Genomic DNA, 16,924 nt, shown 5'->3' with positions numbered 1-16,924 from the left:
AGGAATAGTAGGCGACCACACAGGGTCAGTAGACAAATAAACTATCAGCAGTGTGAGTGGTGGATTCTCAAAACCTCCAAATTGTTCCTGTATCAAGTGGTAGTTTTAAAATTTGTTCCACAAAGACTCCACTATTCTTCATACCATCTATTACACAAATAAACTTTCCAAGCCAAAACCCAAGAACTAGGAAATAAAGGGGGAACACCAACACTTTAAGATAACTCCCATACAGACAGCTTGTCAGACAGTAAATCTTCTACTTATCGATACTTCTAAGTGGGATTGCAGTAGTAAACACCGCAAGGTTGTTGTGATAAAAGCAGAAGGCACCAGTAACTAGCAATGACTTTTAAAGAGGCTTTTCACCTAATTTATATTAACAGGTGGGAAAATTTTATTCAAATCAAATACTTTGACTGATAGGCCTAAAAATGAAGAGAAAAAGCAAATGAGGAGTTGAAAAATAGGGAGGGGTGTAGACGATGATCAAAAACAAGTTGCCCCTGTTAACAGGAGCCATTTAGATGTGCACCCTCAAAAGCTCAGACGGCCACATGCGGCCTTCTTCACTGAGTAAGTGAGAACAGAACAGAACAGATACGGCTACAACCGACATTGCTAACTAGTCTACGCTGGGTATTGGCCTTAGAAATAGGAATACAGAAAAAAGCTAATGAAAAAAAACAAGTCTGTTAATGGGCGGGGGTGGGGGGGGATCATGATTTTTTTATTTGAAGTTGTTAAAGCAAAAGTTGACTTTTGCGACTTTTAAAGGGAAATACTGAAAAAATCTGGCTTCGAGATTTCACTTTACATCAAATATTAGGCAGTTCAAAAACGGGTCATTTTTGATAAGCGGTTCTGACTACATTGAGGAAAACAACCGCACGTGTGAACTTTTTGTCAGTAACAGCAAGGTCCTCTCCCTGCGCACTGGAGAAAGTGCAAACGTGGTCTCTTTTGCAGCTTTCTGTGCTGAGGACGCGTAGGACGGGGGAAGGCGTCACAAAGGACAGGACCGGGGTTTAGTTCTCTCTACCATGTGCACTTACATGCAAAACAGTTCTAAGGCCCTAAAGTGTCAACTGGCCAAAAACTAAGTCCAGGTGAGAGAAAACAAAACTAAATATTACAGCACTTTCTTAGTATTCTGCACTGACTACTTCTGTAGGTGGACTCCTATAAAAAGCATGCCAACTGAACCACACCCAGCAGAAGTAATTAATACCCTCTTTGTGTGTTCCAGTTCTACTTATTTCCTGTCTTCTTCCACCTCAGGCTGAAACTGCCAAATGTGTATTCCCCACACTATCACAGGAAACAAAGGGAATTCCATTTAAATTGAAGGCTGTCAAATTCCCAGGCATCGCCAAGCAAGATGTCAAAGGTCATGCCCCATATTTGGCCAAAAATACTATTAACACATTTACAGCCAGAATAAGAACATGTAAGTCCAAAAGCTGTAACTTTAAAAAAAAAAATGGAAGGGGCATGAAATTCAAAAGTTTTTACACCTACATAGGTATGCTGTCCTAGAGACATTCAAGTTCATTTGCACAATAAATGTGGTCTAACAAGTCATTAAGCTCTTATCAGTGAGGTCATCACGTGACGTCCTTCAGGGAGGTGGCGGCTAACCCTTCCAGGCCAGGGTGGCAAGCCCGCAGCCCTGGGGAGGGCCCCCCTGCACGCAAACTGGCGGGCTTTTCGCGCACAAGGCAGGTCACGCAGTTCACTTAATAAAATTCAACATCATTCTTTTTAGGTGAGTCCCTAAAACAGACAGAAATAAGCTTAATGAAGGGGGCAAGGGAGTCGCCACTTCGACTCCCAGGGGTGTATTCACGGGTAAGGACCACAAAGAAGGCCATCAGGAAAGGAACCCCTCCCCTGCATTCATCGCCTCTGACTCTGGGATGTTTTCAATTTTCATTTTCTCCCCCCCCCCCCAATCACTTTTCCCTGCTTTTAAAAGTTATTTGAAACACAAATGAGGGCGGGAAGTGTAAATGAGGCTTAATTGGAGGCCCTGCCTCGTCGGATGGACGCAGAAGAGATCTCAGCTCAAGACTTCCTTGATTTAATGTATTTTCCTTTTCTCTTCTGGCCTTTGTATAAACACAGGTGGAAGTCACGGTTAGTCTATAAGCCATAGCCATCAACAAACAGCTTGTCTTTAATTAAATGACTCCACAAGCACATCACAAAAGAAATTAAGTAGGGTCTTCCCATGGATACATTCAACATCTGATACAATCCAAGGTCATTTACATTGTTCAGTGAGATCACAGGGCACGATGTGTTTTTTTTTTTTAATTCTCTTAGAAATACAATTTGTAAGGCATACAATCAAAAAGTAATGAATTCTGAAATTAACTTCAACCATTCAACAGCCCATAGTTCATGGAGAAAAAAGCACTTAGCATAAATAGGGGCGACCTCTGTGGACCAATGTAGAAATGTAAAATTCTCCATTGTATTCTACATCTCCCACATCCTCCACCTTAGGCTGAAAATAAAGAAATCACACTCAAAAATTCAATGGCACACACTTCAATATTCAAACTACTTATTAAATGGCATGAAACTCAGCTCAAATGAACAGACTGCTTTGGAAACACTTATTCCTGAGTTGGCCGCCACAGCGAGAAATTCGGAGCACGACCGCGGACCCCTGTGAAGGGGCCGGGACAGACGCCGGGGGCGGGGAGGGGCCGGGCCTCACGCGCGGCCGTGCGGGCGGCGTGACTCCTGAGGTTTGCGACAACCATACTTTTACGCTTCAATTTTTATAATCCGAAGTCCACTTTTCTCCGGCTTTCTTTAGCCATGATCACAGGTGTTAAAATGGCATTTCAAGAAACAGAAAGCACCTTAAGGAAACACCCCAGGAACACTGGAGTGCAGTGTGACAGGACTGCTACAGAGCAACGCCGTCCGAGCTGGGGGGGCGTCCCTTACACAGCAAAACACCCACCAAAAAGAGGGTGCGAAGAGCGTCAAGGTGCATCTAATTACAGCAATCTTTAACCCTAATGAATTTCCTTGTTAATTTTTAAATTTTCCCAAGTACTTCACAAGAGAACAAAAATATTGCGTTGGCCAAAAAGTCCGTGTAAGTTTTTTTTCCATAAAATAAGACACATTCTTCATTTTCACCAATAACTTTATTGATTTGGAGGTTTTGAGTCTGTCGGCTGTCTCCCGCTATCGGCGCCGAGTGGGTAGAGGCCAGGGCGGCTGCTCAACATCTTCAATGCGCAAGACACCCCACGGCAAAGAATTATTTGGCCAAAATGTCAGTTGTATCAATAATCTTTGCAAACCACTTTTGACACATTCAATCAGTCACAGCAGCTTCTCCATTCACTGCACAACTTTTCTTGCATTCACTTACATTTTAACCTTTCTTGAAATAATAAAGCATAATACGTTGAAAATGTTGCATATTTTCTTCCATCTTCAGTATTAAAATGGCTGCACAAAAATTTACCAACTTTTCTTGTTTCTTTAAATGCACACTGATGACCGCAGTCACAATACAACCTAACAAAACTGTTTCTAATGAAGTCACAGACACATGAGCACTACCAGAGCCATGGTACAGAGACACACGAACAAACGTTCTGGCCAACCCACCAGCAACCACCACCATTTGGTGGCCTCATCTAAAATGTAAAGCCATCAAATACTGTGTTTAAAATCAGTGTTATATCCTCAAAGCCTACTTGTTAACACAAATGCATATAAATATATTAATAATTATATATTACATGTAAGTAAACAAACCTAGGCACTACAGAATTCTATTTCATGAATTCTAAAATGGCTCCAGAAACCACCATGGACACACAGGTCACAAAAGAGAATGAGGGTACAGGAATCTTCCACATTCAATGCATGCAAATGTCATAATGAGCCACTAAAAGGTAAAGTTAAATTTTTAAGGAGAGAGATCAATTCAGCCATAGATTACATAAAAATAGGACGGTCCAAAGGAAGCTTTCACATTCACTGCATGCACATTTCCTGATGGCATGCATACCTACCCATCCAGAGAAAGGGCTCAGGAAAGGTTTGGAGAAATGCGCCCAGCTTGGCGCTGAGCACACAAACAACCTCAGATGGTATTTACAAGTTCTGCAAGCTCCCCTCCGCCACCTCCCCCTCAGCGCCCTTCAAGACGGAGGAGACGGAGGTCCCCGGCTGCAGACAGGTGATGCCCTGCTGGCCTGAAGGTAGCCGGGCTTCTCCTGTCCTCAGAGTACAGAACCGCTGGCTGAAACCTGACACTGGACCCTCACTGGTGTGACAAATTAGAGACTCCTCAAATTAAGCCTCACAGAGACAAGAAACCACATCATCTAAGGTACAAACGGTGGTGAGTGAATGCACCTGTCATGATGCATTTATCTTGATGCAATCCCACACTTAAGGTTATATGAGAACAGCTGTGAAATATTCCTTTCCCGACAAAACAGTATAATAAAATTCACATTTGACAGTCACTGCTTCAAGAATCTGGCAAAATAAAAGTCTCTAGCTAAGTAAACCATATGCAAACTATTTCGGTTGGACCTTGCTTTCCAAGCAACCAGTCTGAGGCATTTTGATAATTTATTTGTATCGAACATTCGCAAATATGTATATGGTTATCTTGTTTTCAAGCTTTGAAGGGCACAATATTTACAAGCCTAGGAGTTATGTAATCCAATAACTTATCTCCCCAAATTGGATTTGAAATCCAAATGCACTTCTTTTCAGACGCCAAATGAAGGCCCTCCCCACTGTAACCCCTCAGCCGCAGATAAAGACCCTGCCTCCCGGTCTGTTCTGTCCCATTCCGTCCGCAGGTACTTCTCGCGCAGACAGGGCAGGTCTCCCCTCCATCCACCGCCGCCCACCACCGGCTCCTGGGGCCCCGTGCGGGTGGTGGATAGGCACTGCGTAATTTCCTAGATTAAAAATGGAAAACTAACTGGGCTGGGGTGGGGTGGGGTGGGGGGAGGCCCGCGGAGGAAGAATGAAGTGCCTCCAGGCCCCGGTAACTTCGGGGAGAAATCTCGAGCTACTGACTGACAAGATCTTTACATCCCCGCAAAACCCAAACCGGCTCTCCTCTTCCTCCTCCTGGCCGGGAGCCAGGCCCGGCCCAGAGGGTGACCATCATGCTCTTTGAGGCCTTTTCTTTTTTTAACTGCAGTTACAACACGCAGTCCCCTCCCCTTCCTGCCAGGTTCGCTCAGCTGAAGTCAGCAAACCAGGGAGTGGGGAGGCCCCTCACCAGCAGGGCAAAGGTAAGTCTGTAACAACTTCATGATCCCGGCTGGGCTGAAAACAGAAAAAAAAAGTTTTTTTCCCTCAACTCTGATGCGTAATCAAATCCCACCCCTCCCCCAGTTTTGCTTTAATAACATGAGTTGGGCAGCGTCTTGATGGTTAGGTTCCTGGGGTTTAGCATGAAGATCAGTTCTGTGACTTAAGCCACACAAAGAACCACGCTGTAATTAACACAAATATCATCTGGAGGGGAAATTAATCACAGCAGAAAAGTATTTTCATTTTAGGTGCCAAAGATCCAGAGATGCTGGCCCCCTGCATCCGTGCGGCTTGCAGGGGTGTGTAAGAGGGACAGCACTTGCTGAGGGTGACACACCCCGGGTCACAGGTGCCGCCCTGCGGACCCATGAGCCACATGCTTTAGAGGTGGCATGCTCCTCTGAGAAGACAAGGGTGCCATCCACGGTCCCGAAGAATTAAAGAAGTCGCGCGACTCAGTGCCAGCAGGGACAGGCTACCTGGGCAGAAATAACCTGCCCTCCCAGACCCCGGCAAATCCACTTCCGCCTCTCCTCCCAGAGGGGCAAGTGCCCCGCCCCCCGCCCCGCCCCCCGGCAATAGTAGAGCCGGGATGAGCAGTGAGTTGAAGGATGTTTTTACATCTCTCTCCACTTACGGAATGAGAAGAGCAAAGACCAGCTGCAACTCTGAACATCACTCAACCCACAGACAATAATGGGAAAAAAATTAGATTGGCCAGTTCTATATTGTTTCCTAGGGGGTTTCCTAATTTGCCCTGATATCATTAGCAATCACACAAGTGTGCTTAGAAAGCTATTGTGTACACGTGGAAGATAACTCACACATTTAATAAAACCTTACAGTGGTGGGCTGTTCGGTCTACTTCGGTTTCACTGCCCCCACCCCCAGGCAGAGTACTTTTAACTAAAATGTAACTGCTACTGTAGGTACAAACAGAATAGTAAAATAGCTTTCTACATGTCAACACATGTCATTTCCAAAATGGCTCAGAAGTTTTAAGAAATCTGTATTGTGCCTTTTGATATGCCACAATAGTTTTTATTACATAAAACTTTTAGATCACTATAAGCTACTCATTCTCACTCCAAGTATTCTGAATACATTCCATCATGTCTCTCTGCTTGGCATTAATTTGGGGTTTAGCCAACCCAAATTTAACCTCCCCTAGATCCGTTGAAGTATCTCATTATAATCTTCTCTATTCCTCCACTTGAGTTAGAGGATAAAGAGCTATTATATCAAGGGTAACTAATATTTAAGTAATGCAATATTAAAACTTTAAATATCTTAAATATTTAAATTTTTAAATTTTTTTATTTTAAAGCATCTTTTTAAGTCGCTATGCCTTTCTCTTACAATTTCCCTGAGTATATTTTAAGATTGCTAACTTCATTTCTCAAAAAAAAAAAAAACAAGAATTATGTTCAATAAGGATATTTCTTTCGGTGAATCACTCAGCTCCCAGGGCATAAAAGTTAATTTTAAAGAACAGATCAAGCAAAAAGCTAAATATTTTGTGAATGCCTACTATTCATTAAGTCAATTATGTAATCTGTTCCATGTCTTACCAAATTCTATGTCAGTTTTAAATCAAATGCAATATACTACCAAATAATATTGAATGTAAACTGTAATTGAAAAATAAAAAAATCTTAAATGCCTTGGCCACGTTGCGCAGTTGGTTAGAACATCATCCCGTAGCCAAAAGGTGGCAAGTTCTATCCCTGGTCAAGGCACATTGCTAGGTTGCATATTCGATCCCCCGTCAGGGCGCATATGGGAAGCAACCAATTGATGTTTCTCTCTCACATCATTGTTTCTTCTCTCTCTCTCTCTCTCTCTCTCTCGCTCGCTCTCGCTCTCTCTCTCGCTCTCTCTCTCGCTCTCTCTCTCGCTCGCTCTCGCTCTCAAAATTAATATAAACCACATCCTCAGGTGAGAGTTAAAAAGAATGTGGTATACTGCTGGCTTTAAATTGCATTCTTTGGGCCTCTATATTTACAAATGAGCATGTTTCTAAAAAGTTGCACTTAAAAAAACTAAAAATGTAATCTTTTTGTAATTTCTCCTATTATAAAAACAAAGACACAATTTCAGAGAAAAATTGTCTTATAACCAATATTACTTTCATAATAAAGTCCAAGTCAGTCTGACAAGACTCTCCTCTTACTTTTCAAACTTTCTGTATTTCATGTGTCCATCACTCAGAGATACTGACACTTTCCCTATTTTCATGCCTTTATAAATGCCAGGCCATCATTCCAAAAATAAATTTAAAAAATAAGATGGACTGAAGGATAGACAGGCGGATGTACCCATGCACAGATGCACAATAAAGCGAGTATAACAAAATGGCAGTAGCCAAACTAGGTAGTAGGTATATGGGTGTTCAACGTAAAACTCTTTCAACTTTGCTGAATATATGAAAAGTTTTATAATGAAATCTTGGGAGAACAGCATCTCATTTTCAAGGCGCACTTCAATGGCCAATGAAGAACTCCATTTTTCTCCAAAGCACTTAACCCTTTCTATCTCCCTCAAGGATCCAAGCTGGAATAATTTTTCAGTCATTCAAGTGCATCCAGTACATCTTATACACAAGAACCATTCAGCAAATTAGGAGGACACTGCTTTGACCGTCTCTTGAAAATAACATAATCACTGTGCTTTAGTTATATTAATAAAATTATTCTCACATAATAAAGATTATGATCATCTAGGAAACAGGAAGCCCAGAATGAATAAATAAATAAATAAATAGCATCCCATATAGAGGGCCCCTATTTTAAGAAAAATTTCCCCAACCATACATTCACAAAATAACTGGGATGCTAAAGCACGCAGACAGTCAAGTTAAATTAAGCGTGCATTAAGAGCTTACCAGAAATTCACTCAAGGAAAACAAAAGCCAAGAATAAAAGTTGGTGGAACTAACTTGAGCCTTGAAGACTAAGCAAAATTTGGGGAATTCTCAGGAGAACAGAGGATCCAAATCCTGGGGCAAATGTGGTCTAGGCCTGAATTAAGAGGTGACCTAGCAGAATGGTTAGAGGCTAGGATGTAAAAGTCTCAGAAAACTCTAAGGAAGAAGAGCTGACAGGCTTGGGGACCCTGAACCGATAAGAAGAGAATGCTGAGGGCAACATCCAGGTTTGAAAAATCCAGGTTTGAAAACTGCGGAAAGGTTTAAGTAGACCATTAATTAACCAAATCAGGGAACTCGGGATAGGGACCTCACCCGAGAGAAAGGAAATATACTACACCTGGGTTTAGACCGTTGACTCGGAGATGAAAGTGGGACATTTATGGCCTTTAGGTACCTAGAGACCCAGGACAGTAGAGGGGTAAGTCATCTAGAAGAGAACCAGAGAAAAAGGACACAACTGGTTTCAAGGTACGCGAGGGCTGTCCAGGAAAGGTCCAGCCGTCGTTAACACAATGAGAACGGGTTGTGCCACAATGATGTGACCTGGCAGCCAAGGCGAGTGGACTGGAATGTGCATGCGTGAACAATGATGCCCTCACTGTACTACACCCAGTGGGAGCAGCAGAGCCATTAAGTGACCACGTGTATACTGTGTGGCTGTCGCACTCAAAATGAGCAAGTAGAGCAACAAATCTGCATCAAATTTTGCATTAAGCTTGAACATTCCTCCCAGAAACTATTCACTATTCAGATGACTCAGGAGGCCACAGCTATGAGAACCTGGCGATTGGCAGCTTCATCACCACAGCCCGCCCGCTCACGCATCATCTCTCTTGAAGAGTTTTTTGGAGAAACACCCAATCACCCAGCTGACTCAGTCCCCCTATAGCTCAGATGTGGCGCCCTGAGACTTCTGGCTTTTCCCAAAACGCAAATAACCTTTGAAAGGGAAGAGATTTCAACCATGCATGAGATTCAGGAAAACCAGACAGGGCGGCTGGTGACGAATGGGAGAACTGTGTGAGGTCCCAGGGTGCCTCACTTTGAAGGGGAGTGAGGTGTCATTGTCCTATGTACAATGTTTCTTGTATCTTTTATCTTCTTCAATAAATGGCTCTATTTTTCAAATTACACGGCGGGATACCTTCTGCACAGACCTCCTACTCATGATTGAGCACAGGAAAAGGAAAATCACGAACAAACCAGTTAGAGAAGTCAGAATGAAGAGTGAGGATCAGGAGAGTCAATGTAAGAGTCCAAGACAAGGAAATACTTCTACAAAGAGGGTGTTCAACAGAAAATGAGAAAGGAGAAGACTCAGGCAGTCCTCGCCAGCCTTTGTGACTGACTGACAATCAAGAGTGAAGCTTTGCGATCAGCAAAACACAAAATCTGGGATTACAGAAGCTCATCACGCAGCTCGGTCTCGCTATTTGTTTGCTTCTTTTTTCCGGTAATGAATATGGCGTGAAATAAAGGACACACGTTGAATTTATGTCTGTAAGTAATGCATTAAAGTTGAAATTCACTAAATAATAAACTGAAAAGGTATTTAACATTCCAATTTTATTTGGCTTTACATCCAAGTTGCTTTTCTTTTTATTTTCGTTAGCTTCTATCAAAGCGATATGCTAGGTGAAAAGGAAACTTTAAAAAGGCAGGCAGCCCAAATGTCTTCCAAGTAGCAAGGCTAACTCAACCCAAGGCTCAGTATCAGAGTGCTTTAACCCACAGGGAGCTTGAGGAACCACAGGTGGATGGCGTGGAATAAGACAAAATGCCAATGGAAAAAGCGCTCTTCCAGAAGGTGGAACCGTATGAAATTACCAATGTACAGAAATATATTCTCTTGTTTCATGTGTTCCTCAGAAGACCACAAGGACTTCCGCGCCACTGATGAGTTTTGTTAGTCCTTGTCAGGAAACCTGCAAAAAGAGAGTTCTCCCACACTTGAGTACATTTCTTTACAGTCCATACTCATTGTAATGCAAGCTTGCAACCCTTAGACATCAAAATAAACATTTTTTCCAAGTTCACCTAGTCCTCTGTGTCTCACACTTAAGAATACCACATCAACTCCAGCATTTTGTATGCACAGAAAAAAGGTAGTTATCTGGCCCAAGGGAGGTCGATTTGGGGTAAGTCTCTGCAAGGTGGTCCTGGGAAGGCGAAGGCAGATCTTGAACTGCAGGGAAGCTGGGCCGAATCCACTCTGTGCTTACTAATGCTGTATGTATTTGCTAACTCCTTTGCTCCCTCCAATCACCACGGAGTTTAGACTGCCTTTCCAAGAGGATTCCAGGAAGCACTGAAGTTACAGTACACACAGGCCCAAAAAAAAAAAAAGCTAAGCAAATTCCCATGATGCCAGGTTACTGGGTAGTTTCCAAGGGCAGAGTGTTCCAGAAAAATACAAATAGTTCAGACTTCCCAAAGAAATTCCAGGCAAATACAGACAGCTGCTCTCTTAGAAAGTCATGCAGACTGCAGTTTAGGAGTTTGGATGAAGAGCTCAAGGACAGTCAAAAAGTTCCCAGCCAACTGGGGATTCTAACTAACCACTGGGTATTATTTCCCCTCATCTTCATTTCAAATGTCCACTTGGATTCTCTGTACAGCACGCAATATCTAGCCACGTTTGTGTCTGCTGCCAACATGACAGCCTTTCAGTAATTTTAGGAAGGTCTCCACAAACTTTAACCTTTTTTAAAGTTTACATGAAGACTTTCGAAACTTTCTTTCCAATATGCAACTGTTTGATCCTTAAAAAAAAAAAAAAAAAAAAAAGGCTCAGTATCATTCAAAAATAGAAGCCACCCTTCCTGCCATACACAAAAACATAGGTCAAATAAAAATCAAGTTCTTGCCCTGGCCAGGTGGCTCAACTGGTTAGAATGTTGTCCTGATATGCCAAGGCGTTCGTTCGATTCCAGGCCAGGGTACATACAAACAACAACCAATGAATACAGAAACAGGTAGGACAAATTGATGTGGGTTTTTCCCTCACTCTCTGTAATCAATTGAAAAAAAAAAGTACAAAACATAAAGTTCTTATGACTATCAAAGATATTTACACTTAGCATCTCTTTTTAAATTGCTGAACAAAATATCTCATCCTAAGACATGAGCACATCAGTCCTACACAATTTCTAGCTTTTAGCAAATAAGATGTACTTGGTTGTATAATCCCATTAACCAATTTTAATCTCTTTCCTCGTGCTCCCTTCAAATGCATATATTGCAATTTTCAGTCAACTGTGAAAAAGGTTTTCTTTAAGGTTATCTCAGTCACGAACTAGAAGCTGGCCACACCAGGAGTCTTTAAGTCGAATGCGATGGTGCAGCAAGAAAGCAGCCATCTTCCTGCCATGAGACCTCGGGCTAATTATTGTAAATTACTCACCTGCAGCTTAAAACCCCAAATTACAAAACAGACACGAATTTTACAATGCAAGAAAATGCACTCTCAGTTCACAGACCAAATTAAAGAAACTTCATTCCAAAATAGAGTACCTGAGTTACTTCATAATAAACAATCTAAATTTTCTTAAACATGTGTTGAGTCTTATATGTGGAAGCATTCCTTTAACCTAAATTAAGTGTTCCAAATAATATCAAAATAAAAAACAAGAGTCAACTCAAAACTGCCATTTACAAAAGAGAGAGAGAGAGAGAGCGAGCGCCAGAACTCACAATACTACTTCCCAAACTCTAGAAAGCTTTCTATGTGAGAGAAAACAAAACAAAACAAAACAAAACAGGTCATGGAAATGAAGTTTCACTATTTATAAATACTCTTCATGGTTTAAAAGATCCCGGGTTTTCCAAAAGCCTTAGCTTCTACTTAGTGTGTAACCTTACGACAGCTATAGCCAATGTTAAAACAAGTATAAAAGAGAATTAAGGTACCATCCCTACCAATACAAAATTCACATCCCTAAAACAAACCGGTATTTAAGGAACTAGCACTTTTTGAGCTCTTTAACAGCTTTCCAACTACTTTGTCCATGCAAATGACTTTCAAATTCTCAGGCAGGCCATAGGAAGTAAAGCACAAGAAAACCATATTTAATTAAAGATTCAGCCTAATTCCCAGTAGCAAATCACAGGAAATACTTAAGTGTTCCAAAGCAGCAACTCCTCAGTCCGACAACAGTTAAGTCTTGGTTGATTTGCCATTTAGAACTCAGTTTCTCCCTGTTATGAATCTTTAAAACAGGAGAATCTTTCAGGTCTGAGTGAAACTTGAACAAGTAACTCATTTTTATGAAAACTGTAACCATAAGCCTAGTTATGAGTTAGGACACCTCATTTTTTTTTTCTTTTCTTCTTAAAATACCCTTTTACTCAAAGTGAAAACGCACTGGCTGTTATCTGCCCGCACCGACCGACTCCTGACTGCACTTGAACCGCTGGCTCCCTTGAGAAGCACGGCCTGCCCCCCCTCCCCAAGCCCCACTCGCTGGCTGGTGGGAGGCGCCGCCCCGCCTCCAAGGCTGGACAGAGAGTCCTAACACCTGACAGACCTGCTCATTCTGTTAAGTAAACCTCTAAAAATAATAAAATTATAAGTGCATTGTGGGGAAAAATCAGAACAAGAACCTAATAAAAATGTTGGGAGGGGTGATATGGCTTTATTATCTCTTTCTTTACTAAGCACTAAACCTAAAAAGTTTAGTTACATTACTAGCTGGAGGACAATACCCTGACTTAAGACCATTTGAGAGGCAAAACTAAAATCCTAACAAAACTTTGCCTTGGTCTACCTTCAAAGAAAGACACTGCAGCAAGCACAGATCGGTTGTATCCAAATCCAAAGACGTAAAAGAGTAAACGGATGGTGTAAGTCTACCCTGTACTTCAAATGGCAAAAAAAAAAATATTTTAAAATAGCAAACGCTTTAATCATAGCTCAAGTAGGATGACAGATGAGCAAGTAATTAAGCAGTTATATTCAAATGTTAAGTAAAATTGGACTGGGCAGACAATCCCAACTTTGTGACTTAAAAGAATGCAGGGTGGGGCAAAAGTAGGTTTACAGTTGTTCGTGTGGAAAGTAATACAATAATTAATAAGTAATACAAGAATAAACTGTTTTTAGCGTACTCACAACTATAAACCTACTAAGGAGGCACTCCGCCTTTCTGAAACACTTGATCAGTCTCATGGGTACCTAGTAATTAAGTTGTAAGTGATAACTTTACTCTAAAACTCACTTTGGAAAAAAAGTAAAATCCTGTTTCCTTCTCCAGGAACTTCAACACAATGTGAGTAACTTAACCTTTCTGACACACAATAACCACAGGAATGACTATGTGTAGAATCACCCTGGTGTAACCACTGCGCGTTAAAGATTATGCTGCACATAAAGATTATGATTATCTTTATTATGCCGTGTAGTCAGTCAGGCTGAGGCCCTCCGATCTGTACCTCCGCGCTCGATGGTAACACTGAGGTGGCAAAGCGAAAGAGAAGGTACACACAGAGGTCCCCAGCCCGGGTCTCCCAGGGGGGCCTCTCCCTGCGGCTTCAAGGCCTGGGGGCCACGGGCGAGGCCAAGAGTGCGGGCACTTCCTTGCGTAGCTAAGCGCCGGCCGCGCAGTCCCTCGGGCCGGGCGGAAAGCCGCGCTGGCCCTTTAAAGGCGCTCGCTTCCTGCGCCCTCGGCCCCTCCCTCGCCGTCGTCAGCTCCCGCCTCCACCCCCGCCGAGGGTCACACTTGAACTTTAGCTCGCCCTGCGCGGCCCGGCGCCACGGCTCCGCAGGCGGTGGCCACCCCGCTGCACGTGTTGGATGCGCTACCTCGGGGTTGGCGCGACCGGTTCCCTCCACTCAATTCCACTTCGGATACAATCAAAACAAAGTGAAATGCACACCGGCCTCCAAAAATTGCGCAGCCAACCCCCACAGGGCAAGCTCGCGCCTATCCACTCCACCTGCGAGCCCTGTCCCCCGCTGGCGGAGCTCCGATACCCCTCGCCGCGCCCGTACCGGCCCAGTGCGGCGGAAACGGCTCCCCGGTGCGGCCCGAGCTGGGAGGTCGCGCGCCGCGAGTGGGAAAGGAGCCGCCCTTAGCCCCGAGATTCTGGAGGTTAAGGAGCAGCCGCAGAAATCTGCCCGGGCCGCGGGGGAGAAAACTGCTCCCAGTGGACCCCCTCCTTTCACTGGGGAACTTTTCTGCCTCCTCTGATATCCACTTCCTGGCGTACTTTTTTCACTCCCTTAAACGGGCTCGGTCCCCATCCCACTCCAACTTTCACTTGAGCGCGCGGACCCACTTATACCTGTGTTCCCCAACTGGTCCCAGGCAAGCCCGCCACCCGCATGTGCCAGTTCTCGCCCGCTCCCTGCACGCGAGCCCTGCACTTTCAGGACGAGCAAACTTGCACCACCGCCCCTCATCTGCCCCACCGTGACCTCAAACGCAGGCAGAGGTCCCCGCGCCCCCTCTCCCAGTCTGGCCGTGCGCCCCGAGGCCACTCACCTTCCAGCCCGCCGAGCTGTTGCTGTCACCCTTATCCTTGAAGTAGGGCACACTCTTGACCATCCACTCGTATATCTGCGACAGCGTGAGCCGCTTCTCCGCCGAGCTCTCGATGGCCTTGGTGATGAGGTCGGCATACGACAGGTTGCCCCATGCGTTGCGGCGGGACGAGCTGCTCTTGCGCGGCTGCCCAGCGAGCGGCCCGGCAGCGGCGGGGGGCACGGGCGGGTGCTGCGACAGCGGCCCGGGCTGCGGGGGCTGCGGCGGCGCCGAGTGCAGGCAGCTCGCCTCCGGGCCCTGGAAGTCCCCGCACAGCCCCCCGGTGGCAGCCGCTGCTGCCGCGGCCGCTGCCGCCACCGCCGCCGCGGCCGCCGCGGCCGCCGCCACGGAGCCCGGCGCCTGCTGGAAGTCCCCGTTCTCCTCCAGCAGGCTCAAGTTGCTCATGAAGTCCGCGTTGACAGCGGCCGCCGAGGGCAGGCCCGCGGCGGCATCGGGGTTCGCGGCCGCGCTGCCCGACGGCGCCGGGCTGGAGGTGGCCGAGTTGGACTGGCTAAACTCCGGCCTGGGCAGCGGCCAGGTGCACGAACGCGGCCGCGGCAGCGGCTCGAAGTCCGGGTCAATCTCCACCACCTGGGGCGCTTCGGCCATGGTGACCCCCGCCCCTCCCCCAGCCGCGGGAGAGCCGAGAAGGGGTAGAGCGCAGCACCCGGAGCCGAGGTGGGGGGGGGGGGGACGCGCGAAGAGCCGGTCCGAGATTGGGAGCGAGGTCGGTGCCGCAAGCGGACGGAAACCGGGAGGAAGAAGCGGCTAAGTGGAAGCGCGAGCCCAGAACTTAACTTCACGAGTCCATCAACATCTAGACTCCTCTGGGTCCGCTGCACCGACGGGACAGCAGGCCAGGGTCGCCGGGCCCGGGCAGCACCGGCACCGTGCTCCCGATGACAGGGCCCGCGGACCGGAGGACTGACGGACGCCGCGAGCCGCGAGCCGCTCGCTCTCCTCCGCGGCGCGACCACGGCGCTGCTGCCTGTTGAATGTGGCTGCGGCAGCGGAGGTTGCAGCTACTACGCTGCCGCCCGACTTACGGGATCTGCCGCCACCCCCCGCCCGCTGCGGCGCGCGCGCCGGCCCGCCCCTGACTGACAGCTAAAGCGGCCAATGAGCGCGCGGCACCGCCGCCAAGGCAGCCAGTGGAGGCCGGCCTGGGCGGGGGCCGGCTTTTCACCGGGAGGTGGCAGTGGGTTGGTGGGGGGTAGTGGGGTGTTTTTCTCTTTCACACTCTCTCTTTTTGGATCTGTTATTATTTTCTGGTAATTCTCGAGTGTTTCGTGAGTCTCTCGCCCTCTCAGTGTTCGATTGCTAGGAGGCAAACCAGCGTGGAGGCGGCGGCGGCGACACTTTGTTTACTACCGAGGAGCAAAGCCGAGTACTGGGGAAACACAAGAACGAGTCGCTCGCTTTACCTCGACCTCCTCTCCGGGCCCTGAGCCGGGTGCATTCGGCCGGGGGTCGGGGAGGACGCGCCGCGCTCCGGGGGCGCTGGGTGGGCGGGCGGCGACGGCCTCGCAGAATTGTGCTCAATCGCCTGGCTGTGAGCTCCACCCACGATTTCTTTGCAAAGAAACGTGGGGCTGCCGGTGGGTTTTGTTTTGGTTTTTTGTTTTCTCTCTGCGCGATTTGTCAAGACCTCCGGCCCGGCGTGGGCCGCGCACGCCCCCCGGCGCCAGGGCTCTGACGGTCCAGCCCGCGCGTCGAGCACCTCCCGCCGCCTCCGCACCCGTTAGCTGAGCCTCGGCGGTTCGGTCTAGTCCGGGGCCAGTCGTGCAACCTGGCAGCCACCAGCCAGGTTCACTCACTCCATCCTTGACCTAAACGGCCAGCAATCAGGGGAAAGGGCTCGGCCTGGCAAATGCAGTCCTATTTCACACACAGATGGCCCCAAAGGCATCCTAGACCTCATTCCCTCAGGGGGAACCTCAGACTGCCCGCCAAGTCAGCCAGGGACGGCGGGGAAAGAGGAGCATTGAGTGAGAAACTGACAAGTGACACTTTAGTATTTACCCCTAATTAAGTTTAACTGTTTGCTTGTAATTTCTTTGCTATTTAGAATGGAAGTGATGAGGTGTTGAGATGTTAAAAGCTCAAGAGCCTTAGGGCGTAGCCTTGCCCCACCCCCAGGTTTCTAATTTAG

At 46.4% G+C, this 16,924-nt stretch overlaps 1 protein-coding gene across 1 annotated transcript in view; it reads right to left on the bottom strand.

Annotated features, from left to right (window-relative positions):
• FOXO1 (forkhead box O1) overlaps window positions 1-15,523 on the bottom strand; it is an 86,731-nt gene extending 71,208 nt beyond the window's left edge. The window contains exon 1 of the mRNA XM_054586511.1: window positions 14,734-15,523. Within this exon, the coding sequence (XP_054442486.1) occupies window positions 14,734-15,381 (648 nt within the window). The 5' untranslated portion in view covers window positions 15,382-15,523. The remainder of the gene's footprint in view (window positions 1-14,733) is intronic.
• Window positions 15,524-16,924: the final 1,401 nt, after the last annotated feature.

Source organism: Pteronotus mesoamericanus, unplaced genomic scaffold (genome assembly GCF_021234165.1).
Source record: "Pteronotus mesoamericanus isolate MK-2021 breed Mesoamerican mustached bat unplaced genomic scaffold, CSHL_Meso_final contig_94, whole genome shotgun sequence".
Taxonomy (NCBI): Eukaryota; Metazoa; Chordata; class Mammalia; order Chiroptera; family Mormoopidae; genus Pteronotus; species Pteronotus mesoamericanus.
This window is presented reverse-complemented; position numbering and strand designations above follow the sequence as displayed.